This window comes from Neovison vison, chromosome 1 (genome assembly GCF_020171115.1).
Source record: "Neovison vison isolate M4711 chromosome 1, ASM_NN_V1, whole genome shotgun sequence".
Lineage (NCBI taxonomy): Eukaryota > Metazoa > Chordata > Mammalia > Carnivora > Mustelidae > Neogale > Neogale vison.
The window spans coordinates 9,356,062-9,373,180 of record NC_058091.1 but is presented as its reverse complement, the minus strand read 5'-3'; the positions used below and the strand labels follow the sequence as shown (position 1 = coordinate 9,373,180).

Genomic DNA, 17,119 nt, shown 5'->3' with positions numbered 1-17,119 from the left:
TGTGTGCTGTAAGGAAATGGCCCAATTTCATTTTTCTGCATGTGGCTGTCCAATTTTCCCAGCACCATTTGTTGAAAAGGCTACCTTTTTTCCATTGGACATTCTTTCCTGCTTTGTCAAAGATTAGTTGACCATAAAGTTGAGGGTCTATTTCTGGGCTATTCTGTTCCATTGATCTGTGTGTCTGTTTTTGTACCAGTACCTACTGACTTGATGATGACAGCTTTGTAATAGAGCTTGAAGTCCAAAATTGTGATGCCACCAACTTTGGCTTTCTTTTTCAATATTCCTTTTGCTATTTGAGGTCTTTTCTGGTTCCATATTAATTTTAGGATTATTTGTTCCATTTCTTTGGGAAAAAAATGGATGGGATTTTGATAGGTATTGCAATAAATGTGTAGATTGCTTTAGGTAGCACAGACATTTTCACAGTATTTTTTCTTCCAATCCAGGAGCATGGAACATTTTTCCATTTCTTTGTGTCTTCCTCAATTTCTTTCTTGAGTACTTTGTAGTTTTCCGAGTATAGATTCTTTGCCTCTTTGGTTAGGATTATTCCTAGGTATCTTAAGGTTTTGGGTGCAATTGTAAATGGTATTGACTCCTTAATTTCTCTTTCTTCTGTCTTGTTGTTGGTGTAAAGAAATGCAACTGATTTCTGTGCATTGATTTTATATCCTGACACTTTACTGAATTCCTGTACAAGTTCTAACAGTTTGGGAGTGGAGTCTTTTGGGTTTTCCACATATAGTATCATATCATCAGCAAAGAGTGATAGTTTGACTTCTTCTTTGCCAATTTGGATACCTTTAATTTCTTTTTGTTGTCTGATTGCTGAGGCTAGGACTTCTAGTACTATGTTGAATAGCGGTGGTGATAATGGACATCCCTACCATGTTCTGACCTTAGCGGAAAAGCTTTCAGTTTTCCTCCATTGAGAATATTTGCGGTGGGTTTTTCATAGATGGATTTGATAATATTGAGGTATGTGCCCTCTATCCCTACATTTTGAAGAGTTTTGATCAGGAAGGGATGCTGTACTTTGTCAAATGCTTTTTCAGCATCTATTAAGAGTATCATATGGTTCTTGTTCTTTCATTAATGTAAGTGTATCACATTGATTGAGTTGTGGTTCACAACCTTGCAGCCCTTGGTCATGGTGAATAATCCTTTTAATGTACTGTTGGATCCTACTGGCTAGTATTTTGGTGAGAATTTTCACATCTATGTTCATCAAGGATATTGGTCTGTAATTCTCTTTTTTGATGGGATCCTGATATGTGATTTCTTTCTTAACGATGCTGTTATTTAAAAATAAAAAGTCAACATAATTTCCTATTTCTTTTTTTTTTTTTTTAAGATTTTATTTTTAAGCAATCTCTACACCCAATGTGGGGCTAGAACTCACGACCCCGAGATCAAGAGTCACATGCTCTACCAACTGAGCCAGATACATGATTTCCTATTTCTCACATGCTCAAGGTCAACTGACGCAACTTTCAAATGAGCATAAAAGAAAGGTATACATTGTTTAGCTAAAGAGAATCTTGATACTAAGTACTGTTAGTATATATAATAGTCTAGGATAGTTTTATTTCATACTCTGATCAATAATGGACTAGCTACATTATCCTTATCCAGGAAAAATTATAAGTATAGGTAGCTACAGTGTGGAAAGAATTACTATAAGCTATAATTCTTTTAAAAAGAGAAGTATTTGTTCTCAGCAATATGAAAATAAAAACTTACAAGGAACTGACCCATGGATGACAATGGGTCTGACAAAGTTAACATGTGAGACAAGGTTTACACGGATATATATTTTTTAAAATTTAGAGCACATGGAAACCCAGAACAAAAAGTCTTTAGAGTCTAGTTCAGTCTCCTCTCTAGTCTAGGTACTTTCTGAGTGGTATTTTTATGGAAGGTGATGATTGTTCTCCCTTTAGAAACCATCAGTGTTCCTCCTCATGTGAGCTGGAGACCGTCACAGATGACAAAAGGCATCTTCTATCCCTAGCAGCTTGTTCCCTATACCAGGGACAACACTGCACAACATAAGCTGGCACACATGGAATTTCTTTTAAATGAAAAGAATCCAGTCTAGCCCTTCAATCTTTGATTGCCACTCTGTTTGTGCTTTACAGTGCAGGAACTGAGAACCATATTCCATTGCCTGCAACATGCTGCAGACCAGGTCGATGCCACAGAGACTATGTTCACATGATTGCACAGAGCTTAAAAAGAGAAACAGAACACCAAGTTTCTTGCAAAATGGAAGAAAGATAACTCAGCTTTCAAGGTCTTTGGCTAAAGTTTCACAGATGAATTGTAAGGTACGCTGGTATAAAAAAGCATCCTTTTTCTTTGGCTTACAGATGTTCAAATGGTCAACGTCAACAGGAATTAGATCTCCAATGCCTAAATCTGAAGAAAACAAAAATGTCAACAAAATCTAAGTAGACCCCCTCCCCCCGTCAATACTGAAAGATGAATGGGTAGTTCTAAATGCTGATTTGGTTGTACTAAGGTATTTTAAAAAGATACAGGAACTGGAGGTTTGACCATAGCAAAGCTACATGTGACTAATCACATGAGAATGGGTTCTCAGTAGGTATAATTTTAAGCTTTCATAAACTCTGTGTATGTGTTCTGGCCTACTTCCTGATTGATTAGTGAACAGAACTTGAGCAGCAGCAGCATCAAAACCTTTATTCCAATGCATGGTACTACTGAATTATCCCATATTTCTTTTAACCACCTCTTTTTCTAGAGTTTATGTTATTGAGCTCCCCTGTCCTGATGACAGGAATGGGAATATCTCAAACAGGATCCATTCTTCACCCTGCCAGGCAGAAGGTGATCTAGTGCTTGAGAGCTGTAGCTGAGTTTCTGATGTTTCAGCCTAAGAAAGTGCACCTCGATGCAAGTGACAAGAGGTCCTGGTGCGGACTGCAGGGTAAGGAACGCAGGTGGTGGTTATGAAGGAAGACAAACCTCCTTGTGATCCCAAAGAAAGGGCAGACAGAATTTTGACAAATTCTACAAACAGCTGGTCCACAGTATTACTTTTACTTTTGCTTCAAGCTTCCAAAGTCCTTTAAGTTCTTCAACTACTACATAGTAACTCCTCAGCGTACAGCACATTACTTTGTGGTAAAGCCTCTTTAGGTTCTACTATGGAGTATTACGTCTTTCATTTTATTCCGATAATACATAATGGAGTTGGGCCAAAACTTGTCCTACAGGCTGAAGAACCATCTGGCAGGCTCTCCAGCTTCTTATCCCTGAGAGCCACTAAGCACCGAACCCTGCCTCAGAAGTTACCAGGTTGGCCAGCTGAGAGAAAAGCATTTCAAGGAGGGAAATGTGTGGGTTATCTACTACAAACCGAGTAATAAAGGAGTCAGTAAAGAGAATTAAGATTCGGGCCCTACCTCAAAAAGCCTGTAATACTATAATACACCACAGTAACAGGTATTGCCTCCAACCCCAGGGTTATAAAAGAAATTGTTGCTTGAATATTCTCCATCTAAGATTCCACTGGAAAAACGTGATGTTAAAAAAAATCTTTCATTTATTAAAGCTTCCACACCTTTAGCTGCACTATATGCAGCTTTAACAAATCAAAGATCAGTCTATTAAATGCCCCTCTTGCTGTAGCCGATAGAAGGACTTTGAATTCTTACTACAACAGAGCTCACTGGGGCAGCCAATTAGCCTCCGCCAGCTAAAGGAAGGGAGGGAGGAGTAAAGCGGTTGTATGTCGGCGGAGAAACTGTAATCTATAGCTGAAAGGAACACTCTAGATCTTCACATAATTGTCTCCTAAAACTGAGAACCTGAATATGCAAATGGGTTGTTTATGATTAACTATAGGTACCACCAACCAGGCATCTAATAGCAAACAAATGTCAAACGAAGGAATACCTGCTGATTCCACGGGTACCACGTGCAGTTTAATCATGCTACCGATGTAAGTTGGCAGTGTTTCGACAAAATTCAGCACCTGGAAATTCTTGTCTTTAGCAAATTCCAGAAAGTCATCTTGTAGTGTTTTAAGTGCAGGAGAATCTGTAGAATTACAGGGAACAAGACTGTGACAAATTCTATTTAGCCAATTCATAATAAAATGTACTAAAGAGAAAATTAGGGTTCTAGTTCAAGATAGTAACTTGTTTGTTTTCTCTCCTTCCTAAGAAGTCATTAAGATGAGCGAACAGTTGAAGTCACACCAGAAATGACAGAGGCCAGCAGGCCGAGGGAGAGGCCCCACATGTTACTGGCTATGTGGGACCGGAGTCCCTCAGGGTGCTGGCCGGCACCTTCATCCTAAAGCACAGCCTCCCATCGACAAGTCCTGTCTATAATCAGAGGGCCTGGTCCTCCATCCTCAACTAGAAAAAGGCATACCAGACCTTAGAGGATAGATTATAACCCAAGAGAGACAGACCCAGTGAGTAAATAAAACACCTGCACACAGAAGACACAGAATCCAGTGAAGAAAAAGAAAGGAACTTTAAGAAAATAAACTCCAATTAGTATCGTTAGAATGATTTCAAAAGAATCAGAGAAGAAAGAGATTCTGGGAAATAAAACTTGAATGCGAAAAAATAAAGTTCAATAGAAGGTTTAGAAATAAAGTAACTCTCCATAAAGCAGAAGAAAGAGAAAATATGATTAAAAAGACAACTAGCATATTAAAGGCTCAGCCATGGCCTCCAAATTGATTAACAGGCATTCCAGAAACAGAGAAAATGTTTATTAATCAAAATAAGTAATAATTAAGATTTTCAGGATATTAAGTTTGTTTATATCTTACCAGTTGATTTTCCAAACTCATGGGAAAAAAGCAGTTCATTGGTAATTTGGAATAATCCTTAAAACACTATATAACTTAAAAAAGTTTAAATATTTAAGATAGTATTAAAATTGTTATATATGAGCAAATAATGGCTTAAGGAAAGATATAAAAGAAAAATCAAGCCCAAACTAAAAATTTTCCATGATAATCTAAACACAATTTATACACAAATAATAAAATGGGATAATATAGCCAAGTTAGAAACCATCTTCTTTTTCTCCTTCTCTGTATAACTGATATTAATACAATCCAATCCCCTTCATGACAGAATATAAATATTACCCTTGCTGAGCTCTTTGACTTCCAAAGAGGGAAAGAGAAGATAGCGAATATTAACAGAGTATTCAGCCAGATGGGATCCATGATGAGGGACGCTATAAAAAATTATTCCTCTGGTATTGTTTATAACAGTACTCATTTCTGGCTTCTTGGAGGCTTCCAACAGCATCTTTTTGACAAGAAGACCTAGCCGTACAAAGAAAAACAACACGTAAGGTGTTTATCGTCCCTCCATTATTCTAAAACAAGAGGGGGTAGGGAGCAAATAATGAAAAAGATGTTTTCTTTAAAGTTTAAATAATTCTCTAGAGTCCAACAGACAGGCCTTAAAATACTAGCACTTGGTAATACTGCTGACCTAGAATCCAGCTGAGCCTTGAACAGCATGGTTTGAATGGTACAGGTGTACTTACACACATGGATTTCGTACAGTACTATTAATTATCTGACGATTTTCTTTATTGTAAGAATACATATGCAAAACATGTTAATTGAGATCAGTAAAGCTTCTGATCAACAGTAGGCTATTAGTAGCTAAATTTGGGGTGAGTCAAAAGTTATATGCAGATTTCTGACTGCACAGGGTAGTCAGTACCCCTAATCGCCATGCTGTCTCAGGGTCAACTGTATATAATACAAGCCTACAAATGGGGAAGATTCTAGAAAGGCAGATCTTATATTACAGAATACACAATCCCACAGAAGGAGCACGCAGCATTGCTATGTTGCACGTCCGTCAACGAAGTAAATATGGAGCACCATGTCTCCCCAGCCTGCCCCCAGTGGCCCACGAATGACCACACCAACAGACAGTACTAAGATTCAAAAAAGACAGTCCCATGAAGCTTATCCACCGGGGAAACAAAGTTTCTATAGGCAAATGCACCAGGAAGGCCCCATCTCTTGGGCCTGAATCTGCTAATACAACACAGAGGTCACGTCCATGGTAACCGGGGATCTCTGTGGGCACAAAGGGCTACATCTATCTACCTCCCTCTCGCAGCTAAAAGCCTTAACTCTGCAGTCTGCAGTCCCGAGTGTTTCATCAGATGAACTAGGCCTGGGGCTGTACCGAGGCAGATGGTGACAACTCCCATGAGCACTGGGCCGGGGAGTGGGCCGAGAAGAACAGACGACAGTTAGCAAGCGCACACCAGGACCCAAAGAGCAGACATCTGCCATCGCACCGCCTCCTCAGCAAGCTCGGGGCTGTGGGGTCTGCGATGCTTGGGGATGCAGGGAGGAAAGGGGAGCGCAGGGACCAGCCAGGAATGCTGAGGGACAGGTACGAGTCAGGCTGATACCCGCCACAGACGGCTTCTGATGTTTACTGATGATCACTACGTGAAAGCATGACATTGCCAACCACATGTTCCTTTGATATGGTTTGTTACTCGAGGTCCCCTTGTGGAAAAACAATTAGGGTGGAAGGAAAGCAGTAATTTAAAAACTCTTAGCTATAGGCAAAAACATTAATTTAGAGGGAAAGGGGCCAGTATTAAGTGAACCAGGCAGCTCTGGTAACAGGTGAGCCCCACTAGCGGACGACAGCCTCCCAGTCCGGCTTCACAAAAATGCAACATACTCACCTCCCATGCTGTGTGATACCCAAATGACTGGTCTGTCCCCAACGCCAGCAGCTCTGAGCTTCCTTAGAAGTTCGTTGCTCCTGAATGCAATGGACTTTCTGAACAAAATGAAAACAGCAGGCACTTTATGAAGCTATTGATTCTGTACCCTGCCGCCACCGCCAAATTTTACTATCCAAGTTTTTAAGGCAAAAACTTTTATTGGGCCAATACTACATAGCACATTTTAGGGTCAGGAGTCCCCTACTCTGTTGATTTCTACAACTGCTCATTCCCCACTTCTAACGAAGTCACAGTGGTATGACTAGGAATATATAGGCCCAGAACAAGCCACTCACTCCCTAAACAAGCAGGGTGAGAGCCCCTATTACGCATCTGGCAATTTGTACAAGTTGGATCTCACACCAACTGCCCCCACCACCTAGGATGTGTGTCCTTGTTATGATGTGGCCTGAAAGTAATGGCGTGTTGTCTGCTGTGAGCTCACCTACTTAGTTCTACTTGTATTATGCTGCAGACATTAAGTTTTCATCATTTTGGTTTATTTAGAAATACCAGAAAGCTATGAATTTTTGAGTCAGAAAATTCAAAGTAATTTTCAGGCTAAGGGAACTTTGAAACTACCAGAGTTGATAAGTTTTGAACTGTTTATCTATAAAATCCTTTCCTTGCAATAAAGGTTTGTCAGAGCTCCTCTTGGTGCAATGGGGCTTTTGCCCACAGGCCCTGAGAACACTACCTCGGCACCTACAGGGGGGCCGCTCAGAGACGACGCTCAGCTTATTAACGCTGACTCAGACCAATGCTCTCAGTCTGCAGACAAGCTTGCCAGCAAGTTAGAGACCGAAGACCACACAGTGGGTCAAAGGGAGAGTCAGCTACCATCCAGGTCCCAGAGCCTAGTGGTCCAGGCCTCCTCTTCCTGTAGATACAATCAGCACGTATGACGTACAAGTGACAGAGGTGGACTACCTTGCTCAGCATCTTCTCCTTTGCTTCCTGCAGCCAAAACACTTCTGGACACAAAAGCAAAAAGCCTCACGTTTGCTTCTGGGAGTAAAGGAGATTTTGCTATAGAACGCATGGTCCTTAGTACCAGAACAGTCATGAACGAACCACTTTAGGAACCCAAGACTGACACTCTATCTAAGCCTTCCCCCAGTTCATTATTTATATATTACTAACTCCTAGAAGAAAGAGAAAAGAGGTTAGGTTTTTCATTCAAAAAATTCTGTCTGAAGCATTAAAAGATAAAGCTCCCTTCAGTCCCTGAGGGTGCTGGGCCCCAGCCCTTCCTCCCTGTCCACGGTGTCCCCTCTGTCACCTCTCCACAGGACATCTCGTTCTCCAGTCGCTAAGGCTGGTGTCATACTCCACAGATATAATTCGGAGAGCAGGACAGTCTCTTGCCAACCATGTCTATGCAAAACAGAAGGTACGAAAGAACACACATGAATTTCCACCGCTCCCACGGTCTGCTGGTGATTGCCACCTGTAACTAAAGGCCACTGCGATACGACTATAAAACATCACATTAGAATAAAGTTAAAAGGTGACTAGGAAACCAGTTCCAGCATTTTATCTTTTTATGTCCCTGGTCACACGGAGGCATCAAGATTTATAGCATAAAGCTGCTGCTAGTTTCAAGAGAATGTTCTCAGTTTTAGTGTACTACAGCCAAAAGGGAGAAGGTTTTTAGAGTCCAAATCAAATGGACTTTTAGAAAGCATTTTATAGAAAATGGAGATCTCAGGACAGACAGTACAGTCTGATGTTTGGAGGTTCGAGCTGAGAACACAGATTCTGATTACAGTCCCGATTCCACTGTGGCCCTGGGGCCACTCGTCCCCTCCTACATCAGTGTTGCCAGAGACCAAGTGCAAACCATTCCTTTTGCAGGCTAAGCCTCCATGAGGGCGAAGAAGCTCCAGTGGGACAAAGCCCCGGCAACTACACACGTGTCCGCCTTCGCAGAGCTTCGGGTACATTGAAGGCACTGCGTTCAGCCCAGAGTTAAGGCTCCTTAGAAGAAATATCACCAAGGAAATCCAAAGTAGAATTATTTCTTCCAATTATTTCTATTTTTATAATTTTTAAAGTCATAGAACTAGCCAACTATTATGAACGTATTGTTCATTGTATTTTTCTTTTTTTTTTTTTTAAAGATTTATTTATTTATTTGACAGACAGAGATCACAAGTAGGCAGAGAGGCAGGCAGAGAGAGAGAGGAGGAAGCAGGTTCTCTGCCAAGCAGAGAGCCCGATGCAGGGCTCGATCCCAGGACCCTGGGATCATGACCTGAGCCCAAGGCAGAGGCTTTAACCCACTGAGCCACCCAGGCGCCCCTTGTCTGTTATATTTCTAAGAGGAGGGAACAAATACTGGTCCTTGCCCATTTTTTACTCAATGAACTATTCTTTGAGAGTTCTAGCCCACACCCTAACCAGAAATGACACAACAGAAAGCAGGGTGACAAGCCCAGCTACTCGGGAACGTCCTACGAGTGTCCCTAAGGGACAGAAAAACTGCATGATAGAAGACTCCCAGGAAAATAAGCAAATCAGAATGCGGCCTTCAGCAGCCAGCGATGCTGTGAGGCTCCTCCAGGAAGGGGCGCCCCCCGCCAACCCCGCCGGAGGCAGTGCTTCCTTACCTTGGGCCAACACGTGGTATACCTGGCTTCATCCTCTAAAATCTTTTCAGTTAAAACCTGCTCGCTGTCCTGCTGACGCCACGTTTTGAACGCTGCTCCCATAAGGCCATGAATAAAAAGGACATCTGCTTTAATGGGCTGACTGACGGGGAAGAGAGTTTTAAAAAGAAGCAGAATAAATGCATTACTGCTTTGGTAAGAGTCTACCTAGTATTCTGTGGATGGCGCTTAGTAAGTTTACATGCAGGAAACAAAACCGTGAAGGCCAGCTGTCCCGGTACGGGTGTGGCAGAGGCGTACAAGGAATGTGCTCACTGCTCTCTCCATAAAAACAGAGACAGATCTAGCCTGAGCCAACGAGACCAGCCAAACTCAACCGTAAGGAGTTTAATAACCAATGAGGTGACACAGGTCATAGAATGCCCTCCGAAGAATTTCATGAGAATATTCCACAAATCAATAAAAATGTTTAAGATATTAACTCAGAAAATGCTAGTGTAGCTTTCAATTGAGTGTGCATGAGAGATTTTTAAGAACTTATCAAGGAAATAAATGTTTATCAGAAATGAGATTTTAAGGGCGCCTGGGTACTTCAGTTGGCTGTGTCCAACTCTTGATTTCAGCTCCGGTCATGACCTCAGGGTGGAGGGATCGAGCCCCACTTTGGGCTCCAAGTGCAGCACGGATTCTGCCTGAGATTCTCTCTCTCCCCCTCCTCCTCCCCCCAGCTCACTCACTTGCTCTCTCAAACACATAAATCTTTAAAAAAAAAAATTAGACTTTAAAGTAATCCATAGTCTTTAGATATGACTTTTTTTTTTTTTTTTTTTTTAAATATGAGGGTAGGGGCAGCGGGAGAGAGAATCTTAAGCGGGCTCCATGCCCAACACAGAAGCTGACATAGGGCTCGATCTGATGACCCTGAGATCATGACCTGAGCCGAAATCAAGAGTTGGATGCTTAACCAACTGAGCCACCCAGATGTTCCTAGATATGACATTTTTAAAAACTGTAGATAGCATATGACTTATAAGCTATTTTCAGGACACACACAATTTATGCAACACATACATAATACATTTCCATATTATTTTGTTTATAAATTGGAATTAACCACACAATCCATTTTTCAACTAAATGATTTTGCTATTTTCTGAGGTATTAAAGTACCTGAGAAAAATCCAAGAAATACGTAATTTTTTCATTGTGGTCCTTCCTATATTTGTTATCTCAGCAATGATACAACTGGAAACGGTGACCAGAAATAATCTTAAGAAGGAGCATGAGTCAAGTTTATTACAACTTACTCCTTCCAGTGCACTATTTTATATATGGCATAAACTCTGTCCAGTCCTTCTGAGTTCTAGAACCAGGCTAATATAACATGGTCGCCTGCATAGGATGTCCTATCTCCTCCCATCCAGAACAACCTCTACAATTGAATTGGCTATTAACTCAGATCTACAGGAAACAGTCATGAAACAAAGAACTACGCGTTACAAAGTGTAAGCGGGAACACATTACAAGAGGTGAATGTGATCTTACTGAAGGTCAGCCTTTGGTGTAAAATTACGCTGATTAATTTAGCTAGTTCCACACTCCCGTGACAGCCCACAATTCTCAGGTGATTATGGACAAACTGTGTCAGGAGATAAGGTACCCGGGATTATTTGTAAGGTATTTAATGATGGAGAGATAAAGTAAAATAAGAAGCTCTCCAGGCTTTCCATCCCCTTGGGAGACACGGCGACGGTCCACTTTCTCACCTCGTGCGGTACTGGGGGTGCAGCACGTACACGCCATCGTGGTATTTTTCTCGCATCGTCTCTCGGTCTAGATTAGCCAGGGTCCTGGCGGCATGTGAGGCTTCCATGATGCGCCGGGACTTCATTGCCTCTGCCAGTATGGAAACCCACCCTGGGGAAGAGAACAAACCCCTCGGTCCCTCACCATTTCATGGGAGACTGTGAGTGGTCTCCGACTGAACACGGCGGGGGAAGGGCAGACTCCAGGGTCTGTATCATAGAAAAGGAAGAATACTCCAACTCCGTTTTGCCCCACGGTCCTCCACATCCCACGGTGCAGGATGTCCCAAGCCAGGCACCCTGTATGGGCAGTTCAAAGAAGGTAGCAGGGATTTAAGAGCTTTTTCCTTTATTTAGAAAATCTAACAGAAGTTGCGATTACTAGAGATGTCGTCAATGATAATACGATATTCTGCTTTTAGCGAGATTAATAAACTCATTTTTTTTAAAGATTTTTATATATTTGACAGAGATAGAAACCACAAGTAGGAAGAGAGGCAGGCAGAGGGGTGGGGGGAGCAGGCTTCCTGCTAAGCCGAGAGCCCGATGCAGGGCTCGATCCAAGGACCCTGAGATCATGACCTGAGCTGAAGGCAGATGCCCAACCCACTGAGCCATCCAGGCGCCTCTAAACACATTAAATTTTAATATTAGTTATTTCATCCTGATTGTCAGACATATTGGCAGCTTTTAATGCACATAAGAAATGACTTCTTAATAATGAGCTTGTTTAGATATAACAAGTAACGGCAAGGGGGCGGGAAAAAAGGAACTGCTGGTGGGAATGCGTAGTCATTGTGGAAAACAATATGGAGGTTCCTCAAAAAACTGAAAATATTAGTACCATATTATCTAGTAATTCCTCTACTGGAAGAAAATGAAAGAAAGAGAAGAAGACACTAATTCAAAAAGATATATGCACCCCTCTATTCACTGCGGCATTATTTACAACACGGAAAAGCAAGATACGGAAACAACTTCTGCGCCCAACCGCAGATAAATGGATAAGGATGTGATATATATGTGCAGCAGAATACAGCCCAGCCTTAAAAAATAATGGTATCTTGCCATTTGTAACAACATGGATGGATCTAGAAAATATTAAAGACTTCAAAAAAAAAAGAGAGAGTGCCTGGGTGGCTCAGTTGGTTAAGTGTCTGCCTCTAGGTCAGGTCAAAATCCCGGGGTCCTGATATCGAGCCTTGCTGCTGGCTCCATGCTCAGCGGGGAGCCTGCTTCTCCCCATATCTGCCACTCTCCCTGCTTGTGCTCTTTCTCTGTGTCAAATAAATAAACAAAATCTTTTTTTAAGAAAAAGATGGGTCTAACTTTTTTGCTGTATCTATGTTCTCTGAAGTATTTACCATGAGAATCTATTCCCATGTTATTTATATAACTTAAAATAATACAACATAGGTCTTGAGGGCAGAGATTTGGGTTCAAAATGTCTGTCCCCTACTTAATTACTGTGCAACCTTGGCCAAGTTAGTTGGCTCCCTGGGCTGGAAGAAGGTTCTAATAAGTTAATCCATGTAAAAACTGCCCTTATGAAGCCCAGCAGGCACTCAGGACAAAGCAGCTATTTCCATGTCCTCCTGCCTTGCTCTGTAGCCAAAGCGTTGAACATCAGTGTGATGATAATCCAAAAGAAGTCTCAGTCCCAATACTTCTTTAACAATATTCAAATTCGGGGGCACCTGGCTGGCTCAGTGGGTTAAGCCTCTGCCTTCAGCTCGGGTCATGATCGCAGGGTCCTGGGATAGAGTCCCACGTCGGGCTCTCTGCTTGGCAGGGAGCCTGCTGCTTCTTCTCTCTCTGCCTGCCTCTCTGCCTACTTGCGATCTTTCTCTGTATGTCAAATAAATAAATAAAACTTTTAAAAAATATTCAAATTTGTTATATCAAAAAATATCCCTTTCAAATGTGTAAAGAAAGCTTTATGATAATAATATAATAATGTTTTAAAGTTCTACCTATGGAGATAAACGGGTATATTGCCAGTATACATACAAAAACATGGCCTTATTTTTAATGGAGTCCCAAGAAAGGAAACACAAGAGTAATCATGGCACAAGCCACTTTTATGGCTTTTTTAGTTGACAAAGTATTCTCACAATGCCTTTTACAAAACACCAAATGCCCCTTGGAAACATGTCTTTCAGATTCAGTGTTTTTAAATTACATAACATCTGAATACATGATAATTATAAAAACAAATTTTAAAAAATAGCATTTCATAATCAAAGTCCCACTTCAGCTTCAGCACTCCCATCATTTCCCAGCTCCGTCTATAGCCTCAGAAGCAACTAGAGTTCAAAGTTAGGTGGTGACCCTTCCAAACCTTCTCAAAAATTCAGTCCTATACCTGTAACTCCTACATATACACTACACACTAAAGCGCCATATGCTTCTTCTTCTTTTTTTCCTGCCTAGATGGAATCGTACTCGTCCTCCTGTTCTGTGGCCAAGTCTGGTGCTTCGGTACGGTGCCTTCTCTGTATACATGAACTTTTCTTTTTAACTACAGCATGTGACATAGTTTGCGTATACCATCGTTTATTTACCATTATTCCTACTGGCAACTCTTAGGTTGTTTCTATTTTTTCCATACTGCAAACACCAGTCCAATAAACATTTTTGTACACAAATCTTTAAGAACACACATGAGTATTTAGGTAGGAGAGAGTCCCAATAGTATTCTTACTACGTCAATTGGTGTATACATTCTTTTAGTAGATACTACTAAGTGCCTATAAAAAAAAAAAAAAACCACACTGAATCAATTTACATCCTCACCAACAATGTATGAAAGCAGTTTCCATGCACCATCACCAGCAGTGGATATTACCAGTATCTTTTTAACTTTTGTAAATCTGAATGGCAAAAAGTTAGATCTGAAACTATTAAGATGCATATATATACATACATACAGATATATATATGTGTATGTGCACGTGTGCATGTGTGTACAGCTATATACTAAAGACAAAGGATACCTAAAGAAAAAATACAACAAGGTAAGGCAGCAGAATTCAAACTGAAATGCTCAGAAATAATGGGAGATGAGCAAAAAGAAGCATAGATAACTTTCAGAAGTTTAGACATAAAATGGAAAAGCAGAAGAGAAAGTGAAAAGCCAGGGGGCTGTGATGTCACAAATTTAGGTGGTTCTTCACACTGTCCCCTAATCTGTGTCGATCAAAGGATCCTGCTGAGAAGGAGCCCCTGACTACACAGATTAGAAAAGACTGGCAATTCCCGAGACAGTGAAAGGAGCCAGGGGCCAGGTGTAGCTGGAGGTCTCATGAGAGATGTCCCTTTTCCTATCATCAAGAGCAGAAAAGGAGAAGACCGGTTTGGTTTTGGTAGTGGGAAACTGAGGGAAATTCCTTTGAGGGTCTCGGCTGTCTCACTGCCATGGGCGAGGTCATCTGCTGAGAGGCACGGAGTCTGGGGAAGGGTTGAAGGTTTGAAGAACATGGGGTTCTTACCAACCCCATCCCCCTCCCATCGGCAACCACTAGTTTGTTCTCTGTATGACTTTGTTTCTATGGGAGTTTAAGATTTGTTTTTTACATTCCATGTATAAGTGAAACATAGGTATTTGTGTTTTTCTTTCTGACTTAATTCACTTAACATAATACCCTCTAGGTCTGTCTATGTTATCATAAATGGAAAGATCTCACTCCTTTTATGGCTGCATTATAGTCTGTCTCACGCACACACACACAAACACACACACACATATATCTTATCCATTTACCCACTGATGTACCCAGGTTGTTTCCATATCTTGGCTCTTACAGATAATGCTGCAATAAGCATGGGGTGCTTATTATCTTTTTGAAATAATTTTTTCATTTTCTTTGGATAAATACCTAGTAGTGGAAGTCCAGGATTGTATGGTATTTCTATTTTTAACTTTCTGAGGAACCTCCATACTGTTTTCAACAGCGTAAGAGGCTCCTTTCCTCCACATCCTCACTAACACTTGTTTCTGATCTTTTTGGTCCTAGCCATTCTGACTCGCGTAGGTGACAGCTCATGGTGGTTTTGATTTTCATTTCCCTGGATGATCACACTGGCTTTTTCTTATGCTTGCTGTTTGCATTACCGATCTTTTCTCTTTTCCCCTTCTTTTCCTTTCATTTTTCTGTGACTTATTAAAAATTAGTACATCTTTTATGGACAGCATATCCATGCATTTTTTTTAATATCCAGTTTGACCCTTTTGACTGGAGTGTTTTGTCTCCTTACCTCAGATGTGATTATGAACATTGTTTTCTGTTTTCCTCCTTTACTGACTTTTTTGGGTTATTCTGTTCTTTCTCCTCTTTTGGCTTTTTGCATAGTATTATTTGTGTATTTTTTTTGTTGGTGGTATCCTTAACTTATGTTCTGGTTGCCGATGGGAGGGGGATGGGGTTGGTAAGTGAAACAGGTGAAGGGGATTAAGAGGTACGAACTTCTAGGTACAAAATAAATAAGCTGCAGGGATGAAAAGTACAGCAATGGAAATATAGTCAATATGCATATTTGTGTGTGTGTGTGTGTGTGTGTATTTGCACAGATCACTTTGCTTTTTCCACTGAAAGAGCCAAGAAGCAAAGACACTCCAGGACCAACAAGCACACCAAGCACCCAGATCCTGGTCTGTACCAATGAATCTGCACTAAAATCTATCTGCATTTCTCCCCAGAGAACATGTTGTTATTCCAGACAGTAACAAATGCCTCCCCAAATGAGGTAGGCACATTGCAAGGACACGGGGAACCAGTTTGTGGGGCTCCCACTAAACAAAACTGAGACAATCTGGCATCAAATGTTAAGTACAGTAATAAGTTATAAACCATTAAAAAATAGGAATCTATGTGCCCATACTGATGCGGGAGGGAGGGAGGGAGGGAGAGAGGCAAGAAGGAAGAAAGGAGGGGGACAGATGGAAGGAGAGAGAAAGCAGGGCTCTTGCTTGTAAGAAACTGCCAAATGCTAAAAAGCACCCGGGGAAGGCGCGCTGCAGTTCGGAAATCACCATTCTGCAACCATCGCGCTAAAGGCAAGATGAGGCGAGAATGTTCCATAGACAAGGAACAGGAATTTCCGCATGGTCTTAAGTATCTCCCCACTGTCGGTTTATTAGTTGCAAGGCGGGGACATCACTATTTATACCCCGAGTACATCTCTTAGTTAACCAAATCATATCAAAGATGATGTAAACAATTAGATGGTCATGATGGCAAAAACTGCCCCCCCGTGACTGTCCCTGCACCGAGTATCTTAGATACGGGCCATCCACATGTCTCAAGCAACTCCGTGCCCTGACGAAAATGACATGCTCTAAGGGCCCATAAGCAATCCTAAGCAAAGTCTTAAGTCTATTAAAAAAATTAATGTATCATGAGGGGTGGAGGCGAAAGAAGAACAAAGGACCAAATCCAAAATACTCAGTACATAGAGGTCTTACCTGAGCGAACTATAGTAGAATGAAGACGTTCATTCAAAGCCATATTTCCAATGATACGCATTATATTTCTCTGTATTTTAGGACAATCCTTGTGAAGCTGGTACAGTCTCTGAAGTAGCTGCAAGCCTCCGTTTGCTTCAATTTGATCGCAGTGTGTAGATATCTAGCAGAATAAATTAATGGAAGCTCACTTAACGTTGGACAGTCACTAACCAGGTGACCCAGCATGCTGAAGGCACAGCCAGGGAGCTCCTGGTCAAGGACAGAGGCCTACCTGAAACTCTCATCTCGGCTGGCTGAAATAAAGAAGCAAACCCTAATCTATGCGAGAGGTGCTTCAGAATCACTGAAAAAATTAAGGCATATCTCACCAGGACTTCTGAAATTTTTATTTTTTTTAAAAGATTTTATTTCTTTATTCCACAGAGAGAGACACAGTGAGAGAGGGAACACAAGCAGGGGGA

The 17,119-nt window shown here is 41.3% G+C and overlaps 1 protein-coding gene across 5 annotated transcripts in view; it reads right to left on the bottom strand.

Moving 5' to 3' along the window:
- Positions 1–1,576: 1,576 nt before the first annotated feature.
- Positions 1,577–17,119, bottom strand: part of SERAC1 (serine active site containing 1) — a 55,158-nt gene continuing 39,615 nt past the window's right edge. For all 5 annotated transcript variants that reach the window (XM_044243135.1, XM_044243115.1, XM_044243104.1 and 2 more), the window contains 8 exons: positions 16,656–16,818; positions 11,153–11,303; positions 9,387–9,528; positions 8,057–8,151; positions 6,733–6,830; positions 5,147–5,329; positions 3,931–4,074; positions 1,577–2,427 (listed from right to left, as the gene is read on the bottom strand). In XM_044243135.1, the coding sequence (XP_044099070.1) occupies positions 2,291–2,427; positions 3,931–4,074; positions 5,147–5,329; positions 6,733–6,830; positions 8,057–8,151; positions 9,387–9,528; positions 11,153–11,303; positions 16,656–16,818 (1,113 nt within the window). In that variant the 3' untranslated portion in view covers positions 1,577–2,290. The remainder of the gene's footprint in view (positions 2,428–3,930; positions 4,075–5,146; positions 5,330–6,732; positions 6,831–8,056; positions 8,152–9,386; positions 9,529–11,152; positions 11,304–16,655; positions 16,819–17,119) is intronic.